Here is a 16,172-nt window from a genome sequence, read left to right as displayed (position 1 = left end):
CCACTTAAAACATATTATTAGTTTTAATATGAAAATAGATTGTTCTCATTGCGAAAAAATTCATTTATCTAATTCATAACAACTTCTAAAATATATATTTATTTAATTTATAACACATATAACTAGATTACATCAGGTTATATCTGTTATTTAAAATAGGTATTAGTATATATTTTTAAAATGTATTATAAAATATGTCATTCAATTATCTATCCTGATCAGTATCATGCTCAGAGAACAACAGATCTAATAAATTACGACATATAGTAACTTCTTCTACATTAACTTCTGGATTCATTTCTTTCAAATATTTCTCCAATACATCTTTTAAACCTAGTTCGGATCTTCTGCATTCTTTAAGCGCAGGTAGGAAATTATTTGTCAAGCCATTTAGAACATTCAATAATTGGTCTCTGTAATAATGTACTAAGTTTTATTTGTTCTCTTTTTGGAAAATATAAAAATGCTATAAAATCTTAAGCTTACCTTGTTTCTGGCAATAAATTTCCATTAGCTAGCATTCCTGTAACTTGTTGTATCAAACCCATATTTAATAAAGTAATCTTTACATCATCAGAATTATCTCTGTTGCATAAACTAGACAAAAGAAATGCAGACTTGATTTGTAACTTTTGGATAGGGCTTTGAATCGCTCTTAAAAGCACTGAGTAGCCATCATTTACATCCATATATTTTAAAGCCATTGGATGACCCCTTACAATGCCTGAAAAAATATAAATTCATACATAGAAAATGTCACGAAAACTACTGCAAAGTAATAACTTCTTTGTTACTGTTAATTCCTGGTTAAGAGTTCATTTTCCAAGACCGTTGGCAAACAATAAACCGACAAAAGAATTACTTTTTTACATCTCAATTCCAAACCATAAATGCTAATCTCATAAATAATCAATGCTTCTGTAATAGATAAAATCTTTTACTATCTTATACGTTTTCATTAGTGCAATTGATTATAACAATCCTAACTGAAAATCTTTATTTGATTATTACATATAAACATACGTTAGATCGAAATATTTCAACAATACCGAGAGCGAGTAAAACCAACTTCTAGACTTGAAAATGTTGTATTCTGCATAACATATAATATAACATATTTATCTTAATGTAAGTCAGATTTACTCATTCTAAATTTATGCACTACTTAATCTATCCTTTTACAGGATATTTAGATTCTCAAGTTTATATAAGTATGGGTTTAATTAAAGTAGTTTCGATGGTGTGATTGTTTTACATACGCGAGTGCAATCACGTATTTATAATATAACTTAAGGACTCTTAACCCAGGATCTACTGTGCTCATTAGTAAAATCAATTTGCAAAATGCATGTGGACTTACATGATACAGCATATAAAGCTTTGATTGTAACATTATCAGAATTATCTGTATCTACCATATTTAATAAAATAGGAAACAATCCAGTTTCTAAGATTCTCTCTTGACAGAAAGGATTATTCTGAGATAATTCAGCTATAATATTAGCTGTTCTCCATCTAATACCACTATGAGGAGAATTCAAACATGGACCAAATATTGCAAATCCTCCAATTTTATAAAAATCATTAGCAACATCAATGGAATCTACATAACTGGCAATCTTTTCTAATGCTGCATCATACTCTGAAGAATCATCCTCTGATCGTAAGTCATTTGCTTTTGACAAGGTTGCAATACTCTCTCGAAGCTCTTCTACTACATTTACAGTCATTGAATCTAATGCTTCTTGAAGGAACCTTTTTCTCTGTAAAAAATATTATTTAAGCTGCAGCAAAGCTTTTCCTTAAATAAGAGTAATCAAATTACCTCCTCATCAATAGGCTGACTATAATTGAAATTGTGACTTTGGGATCCAGCTTGGGATGCTTCTACGGAAAATCTTAATAAATCTTGTAGGTTAGTAGGTTGACTTGGTTGATTTGGCAAAACTCGATAACATTGTTCAGGAAGGTTAGATGATTGTTGACCTTCTATAGCTAAAGGTCTGGTACTGCTGGTTGCATGACCTTCTGCTTTCTTTTCTTCAGCTTTATTCAAAGATCTTCAATCATATTAAGTTAGATTAATTTCTCTTCATAAAATAACAAATATATTCATGACATTTAAGAAAGAAGTTACTCACTTGTCCATTTTTATATTCAATTTTGACTTATGCGATGCACCCATGTATTAAATAAAATATTCTAACAAAACTAATTAAAATTTTTAACAAGACAAATCATGGGAACTGCTCATGAAAATAATTTTTATTGTACGTTTGTGAAAGAACTACTCAACAGATTATGATCAGATTTAAATATCCCTTTTTTATATTGACTGCCGATCAGTGTATCTTATTTATACTTAATTCTTATTTGCTTCAATATATACTACAACACGCAGATAGTTCATCTCCAGCAGTCCAGTGGCAGCACGCACCCACTGGCACCCACCGCGCCGCGCGTCGTCTGGCGGAAGTAAGCGCTGACGCCAACTGACGCGCCATAAAAGCCACCTAACGGCAACATAGTTAAGCAAGGAACGCGTTCGCGTATTCGTAACCTCTGTTCCTTCTTTAGTTGAGTTCGGAATTAAACTCTTTTCACTCCGACGGAGCTTTCCCTAGAATTCCCTATTCACTCCGTCTAGTAATTCTGTGTCCGGGAGCAAGTTAGAGAGTGAATAGGGAATATGGAAGAGCTGTGATAGCTAATTGCTATTCTATCCCCACTTCTAAAAGGAAAATAGGGGTAAGGATAAATAAGAAATATTGGCACTAATTGGGAGCTCCGTCTGACTAGTTTAAGCGGGAAAGAAGCAAAATTGACAAATGTTGGTTTCATTATTTTGGAATTAAATTTCAAACGTTTGTTTATATAAATCTAAGGGCCTGATAAAGTAAGTGAAATAAAATTTAAAATAATACAATATCGTGTATAGTTAAAAAATTAATCTTTTATTTCTTTTTAACAGTTGTTATGAATAATGAATATAGTTCGTGTAGACTCTACCAATTTTAATTTAATTTATTTTGATAACTGTCTTCTTTCAATTAATTGCAATAATTTAGTAGTACAGCAAAAATGAAAAATTCCAGTAGCAACTTTATCCCTCCATATATTTTTAATATAATTTTATAAACTACTCACTACTTTTTTCTTGCAGTAGGACATCCATTTTTATTTTATCAAAATAAATTAAATTAAAATTGGTAGAGTCTACACGAACTAAATTCATTATTCATAACAACTGTTAAAAAGAAATAAAAGATTAATTTTTTAACTATACACGATATTGTATTATTTTAAATTTTATTTCACTTACTTTATCAGGCCCTTAGATTTATATAAACAAACGTTTGAAATTTAATTCCAAAATAATGAAACCAACATTTGTCAATGTTGCTTCTTTCCCGCTTAAACTAGTCAGACGGAGCTCCCAATTAGTGCCAATATTTCTTATTTATCCTTACCCCTATTTTCCTTTTAGAAGTGGGGATAGAATAGCAATTAGCTATCACAGCTCTTCCATATTCCCTATTCACTCTCTAACTTGCTCCCGGACACAGAATTACTAGACGGAGTGAATAGGGAATTCTAGGGAAAGCTCCGTCGGAGTGAAAAGAGTTTAATTCCGAACTCAACTTTTGATTCCTTTCTTCTGGTTCGATCGCGTTGATCGTTGATGTTCCAACCGACTCGGTGAGTGTGTTGTTTTCAAACATGGGGAGGTTATTTTTTTGAAATAATATGAGGGAATTAATGAACCGGGGTTTAGTTGTGTTATTAACTGTATTAAGCGGGTGTGTGTTACTGTACAATGCCTGGGGGCCAGTCTTAGCGGTAACGGCTTCCTTCTTCCTCGTGGCTTACGTCTGTTACTCGCTGGTAGTCAACGATAGCTTAGTGTCACCGCAAGCTTTTGACCTTTTCAACTATATTAAAGAAACCGCGTCCGTCCTTACAAAACTACTTCAGAAATCTTTTCTATTAGCATCCGGTCATCTGCAAAATTTCTGGAAAAACGTCAAAAGCAGCTACAGGGAAAGATTGGTAGATAAAATGCAAAGAAGAAAGAGGAGCTATCAACTCAGCAGCGATACGTGTATCAATTCCAGGGACACGTCAAGAATGAGCTTGGCTGGAGGGCTTAGTCCTATTCCTAAAGTAGGTTATTGTAGATCATTGTTAAATGATAGTGAAAATGGGGATCCAACCTGCAACCAGGTTGGTTCTTATGGAAAAACCACATCAACACCTTTGATGCCTGGGAAGATGGGAGATACAAGGAATGGTGATATCCAGAGCAAATCTAACAGTACAGTTTGTAGGAGAAAATCTTCATTACAGTCCTTGAGTCATGTATTATCTCGGGGTGACAATGTTACATATTTTACTCCGAATGGGTCTCCATGGGGACAAAGTATCAGTCCACAAATGAGACCTAAAGCTGCTGGTGTCAAAACAGTTCAGACAGTTGCTGGTCCTTTATTAGCTTCAACTAGGTACAATATAGATTCCAAGTAAGTATGATAGTTTTCAGATTTTAATTATTCATAAGAAAGATTATTTCAAAGTGTACATTATTTTTAACTGATTTCATAGAGTCTACACGGATATAATGTCTCCTGGACTAACAACAAGATTAAGTAAATATGCTACTGAGGCAAATACAAAGCTAACTCATCAGCCACAGTATGGTACAGGCCAATTTCCAAAAGTAAATCTTAATGCGAATCCAATTCCAGTGATAAATACTAAATCTATAAAATTGAGAGCACAGAATACCATTAGAGTTGCACCTCCAGAAGCTATCAAATATTGCCCTCCGGAAAAGCAAAAGATTCTTTCATCTGTATGTCACAATGACTACATATCTGTAGCCCCTAGTGCAGCTGTACGAGAGATATCTCTGAAAAGACACGTGTCCAAGGAAGATGTTATGTCTGAAGCTGTTAAGAAGCAACGTACTGATATAATTTTCAGCAGTGATCTGACAGGCATTGAGGAGGCTAAAGGCAAAAGAGGCAGGGACGAATCAAGATCTGAGGAAGAGATCTCTCCTCAAAATAAATCTGTAAGACCAGCCAAACGAACTAAAACACCTTCTTGTTATGATATCATAAACTCACTCACTTCAAGCATCAATGTTACGTCTGGTCTTAAGCGAAAAGCTAGTAAGTATCTATGTAAAATCATATTTTTTCTATTTTTCAAATGAATGATATCAATTAAAATCTAAATTCTATTTCAGTCGATAGTTCGCGGAGCGAGACTCCGGATTCTGGAAAACACTTTAAGTCTCATGATGCAGTGCAAAATGCAAGCTCACAAAGCATCTTAGACCTACAAAAAGATAAGTCGGTGCAGAGTGAACCGAGCTCTAGCGACAAAACGCCGGAGGTTTCAAGCGGAATTCAAAAGAAATCGCTTTCACTCGAAGAACCACCTTTGGAAGACACGTATAAATTATTAAAAGAAAGTTTAATAAGATCTAAGAAGCTGATTTCTGCAGCACCGTTGAAAACTAAGGAGCCGAATGATCCGGTGTTGAAAAAATCTGCAGAGTTAACGGATAAATTATTCATGCGAGCCGAGCCAAGAATAAATGATAAATTAAAAACACTTGTAAACGAGCATACAAAAATAAAACCGAAGTTCGCTTCGGAAAACGTTGAGGAAATTCGAAAGGAAGATATAGTAAATATGCGAAAGACTAGCATGAGAGCTAGGCTGCAAAGTATGTTTGATGCCATTTCGGGAAAAGCTCCGAGCAAAATCAATCCAGATATCGTGATCCAGGCTGAAGAAATCGCTGCTAGTCCAGCCGTTTCAACCCCAGTCACACGAGTATCCTTGAATTCTTGCACAACAACTACAACGGTCAACACTTCTCCAATAGCCACTTCGGCCATAGCACCAACAATTTCTCCGTTAAATCACAATCAAAGTGAAAAACACGTAACTTTCAGTTTATTACCGACCGAGACGAAAAGCAAAATTGAATCAAGCTTTCCCGTTCCTAAGTTGAATACCACAGTCAAGAAAGATGATTGTTTACCAGCAAGCACTTCCAATATTACTTCCAGTACCAGCTCGATTCTCTCTAGTCCTAAATCTATAGAAGCTCCCCAATTTAATTTTACCGCTTTAAAATCAGACGCAATCTCAACGACAATGAATACTTTTTCATTCCATACAACGACCAACACTACTTCATCGGTTTCCATACCTAGCAGCACAGCTATCAGCAATACCACTGCAAGCTCTTCTGCACCTTCGACTTCCAGTTCTATGAATTTCATGACAACTGCAAGTGCGACTAACACCAGGACAACGCCAGGTTTTACTGGTTTTAATACTAGTGCAATGCAGCCCCAAAAATCACCGCCAGCTGTGAGTTTCAAAGGTCCAACAACTTCAACTACAATTTTATCAACTCCAGCTACTACCTCGCCACAATTTAGTTTACCAAGCATGTCAAATACTGTTAATGCAACTAAAATCACGACAACGACGAGTACACCTACGTCAGGATCCCTATTCTCGTCTTCAACGGAAACACCAAAAAACAGCTTGTTCACCTTCGGAGCTAAGACTACTACGAATAATCCGCAGACTCCTAAAACTGAAAGCTTTACTTTTACCGGATCTTCAAATACTCCAAACACTGAAAACTCTATAATTAGAACGAATACACAGAATACATCTATTGCGCCTATGACGACAGCGAATTTTCCTTCTGAAAGAAAAACTTCACCAATATCAGCAACCAGTGCTTTTGGAAAAACGATCACCGGCACACCGGCGTTTGCGTCTACATCGTCGAAATTTACGTTTGGAGCTAATACTACTAATACCAATGCCGTTACCAATAAGCCTATGTTTACATTTGGTGCTACGTCAAAAACAGAGGATGGAGATAAGCCGAAAACAACAGTTGCTTTTGGAATCGGCATAACCAGTGCTACTAATCCAATTCCTGCATTTGGCACTCCCTCAACCAGTACTACCACACAAATCTCTGCTTTTGATACGTCTTCCACGAGTAATTCACAAGTATCAGTTTTTGGTACACCATCGACTAGCTCCAGTAACTTACCATCAGCTTTCACCACTCCATCGATCAGTAGTAATATTCAAGGGCCGACTTTTGGTATACCTGCAACGACTAGTCAACAATTTGGTTCAACGAACACCTCAATATTTGGCAACACGTCGAATAATCTTTTTGCATCTACTGGGAATACTTTTGGTACTCCAAAAACTACATCAATCACGACGACCGTTCCAATTTTTGGTGGCCCCATTCAAGGAGCTACAACCACAGCCTCTATGGTTTTTGGTACAGCTAATCAGAGAGCTACAATTACCACAAGTCCAGTGTTTGCATCAACTAGTCAAGGATCTACTACATCAGCTACTACAATTTTCGGTTCAGCAGTCTCAAGTGCTACGCCATCTACAGCTACTGTTTTTGGAACGACCACTACCAGTAGCATTCCCAGCCTTTTTACCAATAGTAGCTCTAGCACCAATGCCAATTCTACAACTTCCTCGACTACGATGTTCAGTCAAAGCGGAAGTATTTTTGGACAAACGAAGTCTCCAACTTCCTTTGTATCCAGTCCAGTAACATTTGGAAGCGGTAGCTCAGTGTTTGGTCAGACTGCTCAGCCAGCTTTTGGCGGCAATAATACAACGATCACAACGACTGCATCATCATTTAACTCTATCAGTACTACTCCTGCATTTGGTACATCCGGTCAATCAGCAGCAACCTCTGCTGTTCCAGCAGCTTTCAGACCTTCTGCACCTGCCTCTGTTTCCAGTCCCGTTTCTGCTTTTGCCACGAATAACACAGCAACTCCAGTTTTTGGATCAACAACGTCCTCTTCTGGTTTCGGCGGCGCTGCTAGTTCCTTCGGCTCTCAAAATACCAACAATATTTCCTTCGGAAAAACTACAGGGTTTGATACTGGTAGTTCGCCTTTTGCCACTCAAGCAGCGACGACTTCAGCCTTTGGATCTCCAGCAGCATCCACCTCGGGCTTCGGAGCTAACAAAACTGGTACCTTCTCCTTTGGTACTAATTCATCCACTCAAGCCAATGCTACTTTCACCTTTGGAGGAAGTTCTAGTACTACTACTAATAATAATCAAAATAGTGGCTCTAATACAGCACTTTTCCAATTTGGAGGAAATAATTCCAAACCAGGTAAATTAATCGGAAGGAAACCAGTTTGATTAAGATTTTTAAACTTAATTTTATTTTAGCCTCGGCTGGATTCAACTTCACTTCTCCAACTGCAGCTCCTATTGCTTCCTTTGGAACGCCTGCAACGCCCACTTTTAACGCTACTCCAGGAATGTTTAGTATCGGAAGCGGCTCTACTGCACCGAGATCCAGAACAACACGAATAAAAAAGACAAGATGATGGAGAATGTAAATTGTTTCGGGAACGTTCAAATTTTCGCTCCCTATGGAAACGTGGTGTGGAAATTAGTTTAATAACAGTGACTCCATGGAATTTCTTAGTTTATTTCAATTTCTTGCTGTGGTTTTTTCTCAAATCAATGAAAAAAACTGGACAAAATTATACCAAGGAATTTTTGAACGATTACGCAGATTCTTTATTAACAAACAAATAAGGCTTGATTATTGCCTTTCATTTATATAGATTATTGCTTTGTATAACTTTGCATAAATTTTGGAGGTACTATTTTTCAAATTAATTTTAATGAATACTTTCTGGTTTTATCAGATTTTAATCGCTATAAAGTATATAGCCAGTATGTTTTATATTTCAGAAATATATCAAGATATAATTTGAAAAGTAAATATTTGATCTTGAAAGATCCATTTGATATTTTTATTGTTTTCATTACTTAAATTTGTACTTGATATAATATTGTATGATATTTTGTTAAGTTTTAATGAAGGATTGAGTGCAAAATTAAGTAATTTTGTAAGCAATACTTCAATGTAATATCTTCTGGTGACGTCGAGGAGAAAATAATTTTAGTTTTGTTCAGCCAAAAGTTTTGGAGGTAAAAGGTTATTTAAAGCCAATCGTAGGACGCAAAAACTATTAGTATACCACTGAAAATTACTTGAAAAGTAATGACGAATATAAATAATGTTTCTAGAATTTTTGTACTTTTAAGAAACCCAAGTTGCACTTGTTAATAATATAAGACTGTCCATTTGTTTAGAAATAGCTATTGCAGAAATATTTTTTCTCTCGTTCTTTTTTTTTTGTTCAAGATATTTGAATTTTTTGTTAATAGCTCCTAAACTAAGCAAGGTGCTGTGTATAATGCGTAATCAATGAATTTGTTAAAGCTTAACGCATAGATTTTGTTCACTTAAAAGTTCAATGGCAGAAGGTATGCTGTTGTAATTAAGAATTGGATATATTGTACAGACTCTTAATAAGACACTTTATTTTGTTCTTTAAACCAAGTCTGATACGTATATATCTTTGAAATATTTGTTTACTGATAAAGAGAAATTGAATTCTTCAGCAAGACAACGACAAGAAATTACAAAGTTACTTTTACTTCGAATGAAGTGAAAATTGTACAATTCTACTATTGATAATCTAACGCCTGTATGGCTAATTACGGGCATGTAATTGCAGGAAAAATAATATAATATTTATCAGTATCTCATTCAACCGAGACATGAAGAAATTTATCATTTTGTAATAAGTCTAATACGTGTGTGAATGACGATATAGTACATACATCAACAAAAAATAATAAATTATATTCTCATATTATTCGACGAAAATTAAAGTTTTCTCAACATTGTCATCCAATCAATTTATATATCTGTTAAAAAGAATACATAACACAAATTTATTTTAAGGTATTCTTTTTCACTCCTCACACAATTAGCATTAGAATTTTGTAAAGTATTGTTCCAATTCAGATAATTTCTAAAAATGTAAAATTTTAGTTAGAATGTATTAGTATATTTATTATTATATAAATTACTTGTAAATAGTATTGTTGCTGAACATTAGCTGCTGATTCTGCTTTGTTCAATAGGTTTTTGTAACGCTCTTCCAGTTGAACTATTAATTTATCAAAGTCAGCTTGTTTTTCACTACTAATACAGGCTAGTAATTCGTTTCTTTGACGTTGAAGCTTTAAATTAAGCACTTTTATTTCTTGATCCTTGCTCTAAAATCATAATTTTATAAATAATATATCTAGACATATGTATAATTAAAAAATTGATTAGAGACTTGTATCGTCTGGCAAATAGTATTTTTACAATCCTGTTCGAGTTTTTCTTTTGATTTTTCTAATCTATCCAAAGCTCTTCTTAGCATATTTACTTTTGACATTAAGTCTTGATTTTGGACAGAAACATTCATGTCTTCTCTCATCTTATCCATTTCCTCTTTCATCTTTTTGTAGTGATCGTTAACCATTGCATGAATTTTTCCCTCCTGGGAGGAATATGGCATTATTCTAAAATATATTTAAAATACAACAATCATTTACTGCCATAATCTCAAAATTTTTCTATAATTACATTTTTAGTCTCCTGTAGAAGCTTGTGTTCCAGTTCTTCAATCTGTTTCTTTAAATTATCTAGTTCTTCGCTTTTTCTCGACTCTTTCTGTGATATCTCTTTATCTTTCTGTATAATACAATTATCTTTTGCTTCTAATTCCTCGTTTTTTTTCCTTATAACAAATTCGTACTGCTGGCCAAGGCTCTTTAATTTTTCCATGTTTTTTTCCAAAAGCTCTTTTCCTTTCTTCATTTCGGCTAGACTAAAAAGAATTCAATTAAAACTTCAGCTCGCTTTATAGAGATATGTGAAATTACTTGGTTTTCAAAGACTCATTTTCTGATATTAGATTTTCAATATTAGTCTGCAACTTTAATTCATGAAGAGAATACTTTTCCTTGGCATGGAAAAGATCCAGTCCTAATTTTTCATTTTGTTCCTGAAGTTCGCGAATAACAGAAATTAAAGTATCTATTTGCTCTTTGCAAGTCTTTCCTTGATTTAAATTTGTTTCATCATTAATATAGGAATCTATCGTAGACGAATTGGAGCCAGTGTTGGATGCAGAATTGATCTCGCAACATTTTTGCGTAGGCTTATAAAAAAGATCTTGATGCAGAAATGCATTTGACTTGGAGCAAACTTTCTGAATCTGCGGAGAGCTCTCCACGTCGCTGGACGAATGTGTATTAGTCTGGAAAAGTTTACATTTCAAAGTTTGTCATCCTTAATGGTAAACAAAATGAATTGAATATTTTTCAATAATTACAGCGTTGAATGATTTGCGTAAAGGAAATAAAAGCCCATTCGCAGGAGGCTTACTAAAGATACCACTAATCTGGCCTGATTTTAACTGATAATAGAATTCTAATAGGTACTCATTTCTAAGCTTTCGCTGTTTAGATTCGTTCAGTTTTACTAGCCATGCTTTAGAAAGTTGAATATCACTCGCTTCCAAAACGGACAAGGACGATTTGATGCATGACAAAATTTGTTTAAATTCTTCGTCCAATTTTATTGCTTCTCTCTGATTTTCATCTCCTGGTATTCTTGGCATTATTCTGCAGATAATAGAGATAATATCCGTTAGACAGGAGTGATTGTAGTGATGTTTTGACAGCTGTGAAAAATACCGTTGCCACTAGTAGCAGATCAAACTGTATGTATGTGTGTGTTCACCAAACTATTCACAAAGCTATATATACTATACATATATACATAATTTATTTATACACAATACTCCTTGTCGATTAATAATTATACTCGTTTTTCAATGTACATTGAATTTTAAGAAATATGGCACAAAATATTCTATAAAATAAAATTACATTTTCCCTCGAGCATAATACAGGTACTACAATATAGATCTGTGTAGGATATGCCGTCTAAAATGCCCCAAATTCTAATTAAAGTGCTTTTGTAACAAAAGTTGAAATAATGAGAAAATTTTATTATTAAAAAATAAAAGGAGGGCGCTAAAGTGTGAGAGATAAAGAGACAGTCTATTTTGCGATTTCTATCTACTTCTGTTTATCTTGAACCGATAAGATGAGCGCATCCTTGCTACAAACATTAGTATCTAGGGCTATTTAAGGGGTAATACAACCGGTATACATATAATTTGAGAACAACAATATATTGGTTAGATATGCCCGCTAGTACTACAAGAGAAGTACAAAGAAAACATAAATCTTCATTGTATTGTACTAGACATAGTATCATATCATATATATTAATTTTCAAGATCATTGTTAAGAATACCATTGATAATTAATTAGTCCGTTAGCAGAAAGTGGATTGAAGATCTACGGACTAAACTACAGCTTCGATTGACGAAGAAAAATGAATCGACAAGCAACAATAAAGTTAAAATTGTCAAGAATAAATATATTCTAATGAATTACACTATTCCTAATTGCTACGTATCACAGAATAGCTCGTAAAAAACAAAATTCAAGAATGAAGACTGTAATTTCTTTATACTTTTTTTCGGGTATTAAAATAAATATATTTTTATTTTCTATATAAAATTAGAGATTAATCGCTATATATATAGCTATGATACGGTTATCGCATTTAAAAAAAATATATTGTATAATATTATAAATTTTAATATTACATGTAGTTAATATAATATTAAAATATATGCATAATATTATAGAATATTATAAAAATATCCTTATTGCCAAATTGCGCGCAATTTTGTGCAAGTCCTACTCCTTTGAGCATCGGAGTCAACTAATTTTGCGCAATTGTTGATTGGAAATTAATTGAGATCGTAATCGAGTGTATATTCGAAAAACTATGCGCGATTACTCAATTTTATTTGATTTTCAGTAGTTTGCTTTAAGTCTATCAGCTTTAATTTCATGGGTTCTATGTGTGTTCCCAGCCATTCGTCGATCATTGACGGATAAAAAATACTTTCCATTTGTACTCGAAGGTATCCTTCCAACGAAGATAATTCAAATAATAAACTAAAATAAAACTTATTTTATAAGAAATAATTTCATTAATATTTTCAATTCAACAGAGAATTATTTTACTCACTCTGTAAACGCTGGTACTAAGCTTTCCAACTGCATAGGATTTGTGTAATTATTGGCCACTTGCCATGGATTCATCCATGTTAGTATTCTGAGAACAACAAATCCTATTTTAAAACGTTAATGTAGCAAATTATAAATCAATTAATAAAAAATTACATACTGTTCGCTATTGGTAATATTATGATACTTTGTTCTAAAATTTAAGAACCATTCAACGCCAACAGCGATTTGCCATCCAGGAAACAATAATTTGCTTGGAATCGGAGCAGGTCTCGGTTGTGGTGTAATATGCAAAGGATGATCCACATATCCAAGACTTTTAGCTACTTGAACGTGTGTTTGTACTGAATATCCATGAAGCCAGACTTTCAAACACATGGCTAAAGATGGAATAGCCGTTGGTAATAACTCACTCATTGTAGCATAATGATCGTACCTAAAGATAAAATTGGTACCGATCATTGCACTTTATTCTGGTTTATTTGTTTAGTTATGAAATCAGTTTGACTTTAAGATTTACCTAGACCAACCAGTGAACGCAGTTCCCCTAAATTCACGTATTTTATTTACATGGGTACTTAATTCTTCCAACCACCTTTCATGATTGCTTATATGATGTTGAATTATCGGTATATGCTGACAAGAACCTGTAGCTCCTTTAAAAGCAGTTGCTGACCAAACATTTGGAAAGACTGTACTGTATTTGTCCCACAGATCTGTAGATAACGCGAAATTTTCTCGCGAATTGTAATGCCAGATCATTGGTTCAACGTATTTGCCAATATAGTATTCTGAAAGTAACCGATACTTGTGAAATAAAATATAGAAATAATTAAAATATGCTAAGTATCATAATACCATTTAAAACCTGTAAGTCTATAGCCCTTAGCATGTCATCCCAGATTATGATTTTTAAGCAAGGGTACATTTCTTGTATATACTGAGCAATAGCTAAAACGTGCTCCAGGTATAAAGCTGCCTTGCCATGTTTATTGGCAGCAGCTCGTTTTGTGCAAACAGAACAAAGTCCCAAATGCCAAACTTCATCAGCACCTATGTGCAGGCACTGAATATCTGGGTGAAAGCTAATAATCTGACGAATTAAGGATTTTACTAAAGGAAGAGTGCCAGGATTAGATGGACAAATAGAACTTGGAAAATTTTGAACTTCTCTCAGAGATCTCCATTCATCGTGCTTCAGAATAAACTGTAATAAAAAGTAATTTTCAATATTTTGAACAAATTATTAGGAACAAAAATAATATATAAAAAACTTTTAAACCTCCATATGACCAAAAGTTTGCACTAAAGGAACAACTGCAAGCCCAGAGTCTCCTGCTATTTGTAAAATTTGCCTTGCTTCCTGAGTTGTGTAGCCACTGGCTAAGCTGTTTGGTCCGTTGCTCCCAATAGGTGAGAGTTCCCGATTGTATGGAAATGTGTCTTCCCATTCCAATAATAGTCCTGTTGCACCCCATGTTCGCAACAGTGGAAATAACTGGAATAAATTCACAAAAATTCATTACAAAAATTTAGATTACTGTGAACATAAAAAAGAGAACTCAAAAATGTAGTAAGCATGCAGAAATAATCTAATTTTTTCACACAGAGCTCCTAAAATACTTTTCCTTATTGCCTTAGAGTTGCTTTTTGCAGCAAGCATGAGTTAAGTTAAATGTAAACAAAAATATTATTATAGAATGTTCTGGTAAACCTTTTCAAAATAAGAAACCTTTGGTGGGGCGCCTTTTAGATCGAGGTGAACGAGTCTGCAATAAGAATAACAATTTTCTGTGAAAAATCATCAATTCCATAGAATTGTCATTATACTTTATAGCAGACGATCAATGTTTACCTATGCGAGCCAGACGTCAAGGCATCCATCTTTTCGCGGCCATTACTCAATACGTAACTCAACTCAATTACTTATTAAATTTTACGCCACAAAAAAAAAAAACACTTCTTTCTTCAATAGTCAAAATAAAATTTTAATAACAAGAAAAAGAATTAAATAAAAATGTTATCAACTAGTTATTTTAAGTATCTTTAAATTTTCATTTGCACATGCAAGTTTTTTTTTTCGTTGGAAAAAGAGAATTACTCAATACTATTAGCATAAACGAAAATGTTGTCAGAATGATAATAAAAGAGAGACATTCGGTGAAATATATTTTTATTTATTGTATACGATTATTTCAGCCTTTGTGGGTATACAATACTCTCACCCGTTTGCGAACTAGCTATAGGAAATTTCGATTCAAACGGATATATAGTAGCTATATGCTACAACCCGCTACATAAAAAATAAGTTTTACAGCTTATACAGAATTATTTTACAATATTCAATCAAATAATACTCTGGAACAGACACTTTGTTATAATTCTGAATTGAAGGCCGCAATAATGTGAATTTCACAAACGTTTGTGTAGTTTTATTAACCGATTCTGCTATTTTTCTTTTAAATTTATTCAAGAGATTATAAACTTTCTCAATTGTATGAGTTCCAGTCAGATACAATAATTAATTTGATAAATTAAACGATAATAAATATGAAATTTTAAAAGATTCGTCGACTCGATTGAATTAATGTGCTCTGTATATTACTGCTAAGCTTTCACTTGTCACATTATTGAACACAATGTGGGAAAACCTTTAAAAATCGGATGCTACTTTTATATATAATTCAGTTGTTTCGCAGTTTTCCTTAAACTAAAAAATACATCTACACGTTGGAGAGTGCAGTTAAGTTTTGGCACCTCGTACGAAAATCGATATGCTCGACGGAAACCAAACGATATACATCTTTGTGCATTTTTCAAAGCTTTAGAAAACCCTAAGGAAAAGTAAAAAGCTTGTCAATGATTTCTATCACTCGAACTTAACATTTCGAGATTATAATGTACGTAGTCGCATGAAAATCTCGTTTTCTTCTTTGCTTTTATGCTTCATAAATCGCTTTATTTGTACAAAAATTTACTTGAAAATGGTCTATATATACGCAATATATGTAAAAATCTCTCAACTATGTAATGAGCATAGATATAAATAGTTTGAATCATCATTCAATTCCATGAATCATATAATTAACAGGTGA

The 16,172-nt window shown here is 33.6% G+C and overlaps 4 protein-coding genes across 4 annotated transcripts; 1 reads left to right on the top strand and 3 right to left on the bottom strand.

Moving 5' to 3' along the window:
- Positions 1-83: 83 nt before the first annotated feature.
- LOC136785237 (hsp70-binding protein 1-like) lies at positions 84-2,465 on the bottom strand. Its single transcript, XM_066746269.1, has 5 exons — positions 2,142-2,465; positions 1,826-2,060; positions 1,361-1,763; positions 487-724; positions 84-413 (listed from the first exon to the last, which is right to left on the bottom strand). Exons 1-5 carry the CDS (start codon positions 2,183-2,185, stop codon positions 206-208), a joined length of 1,128 nt encoding a protein of 375 aa, XP_066602366.1. The 5' UTR covers positions 2,186-2,465; the 3' UTR covers positions 84-205.
- Positions 2,466-3,658: 1,193 nt separating this feature from the next.
- On the top strand, positions 3,659-9,864 carry LOC136785233 (uncharacterized). Its single transcript, XM_066746257.1, has 4 exons — positions 3,659-4,520; positions 4,603-5,174; positions 5,252-8,215; positions 8,275-9,864. Exons 1-4 carry the CDS (start codon positions 3,748-3,750, stop codon positions 8,433-8,435), a joined length of 4,470 nt encoding a protein of 1,489 aa, XP_066602354.1. The 5' UTR covers positions 3,659-3,747; the 3' UTR covers positions 8,436-9,864.
- Positions 9,865-9,952: 88 nt separating this feature from the next.
- LOC136785231 (uncharacterized) lies at positions 9,953-11,585 on the bottom strand. Its single transcript, XM_066746254.1, has 5 exons — positions 11,298-11,585; positions 10,846-11,222; positions 10,533-10,790; positions 10,254-10,482; positions 9,953-10,188 (listed from the first exon to the last, which is right to left on the bottom strand). Exons 1-5 carry the CDS (start codon positions 11,583-11,585, stop codon positions 9,958-9,960), a joined length of 1,383 nt encoding a protein of 460 aa, XP_066602351.1. The 3' UTR covers positions 9,953-9,957.
- Positions 11,586-11,674: 89 nt separating this feature from the next.
- LOC136785236 (hexosaminidase D-like) lies at positions 11,675-14,964 on the bottom strand. The gene is made up of 8 exons (XM_066746268.1): positions 14,933-14,964; positions 14,792-14,846; positions 14,360-14,575; positions 13,936-14,284; positions 13,598-13,868; positions 13,238-13,513; positions 13,079-13,165; positions 11,675-13,005 (listed from the first exon to the last, which is right to left on the bottom strand). The coding sequence occupies exons 1-8, from the start codon at positions 14,959-14,961 to the stop codon at positions 12,831-12,833; spliced, it is 1,458 nt and encodes a 485-aa protein (XP_066602365.1). The 5' UTR covers positions 14,962-14,964; the 3' UTR covers positions 11,675-12,830.
- Positions 14,965-16,172: the final 1,208 nt, after the last annotated feature.

The sequence above is a fragment of the Prorops nasuta genome, unplaced genomic scaffold, assembly GCF_024137725.1.
Source record: "Prorops nasuta isolate Cenicafe-Biocafe unplaced genomic scaffold, Cenicafe_Pnas_1.2 PNAS00206, whole genome shotgun sequence".
In the NCBI taxonomy this organism is placed as follows: domain Eukaryota; kingdom Metazoa; phylum Arthropoda; class Insecta; order Hymenoptera; family Bethylidae; genus Prorops; species Prorops nasuta.
This window is presented reverse-complemented; position numbering and strand designations above follow the sequence as displayed.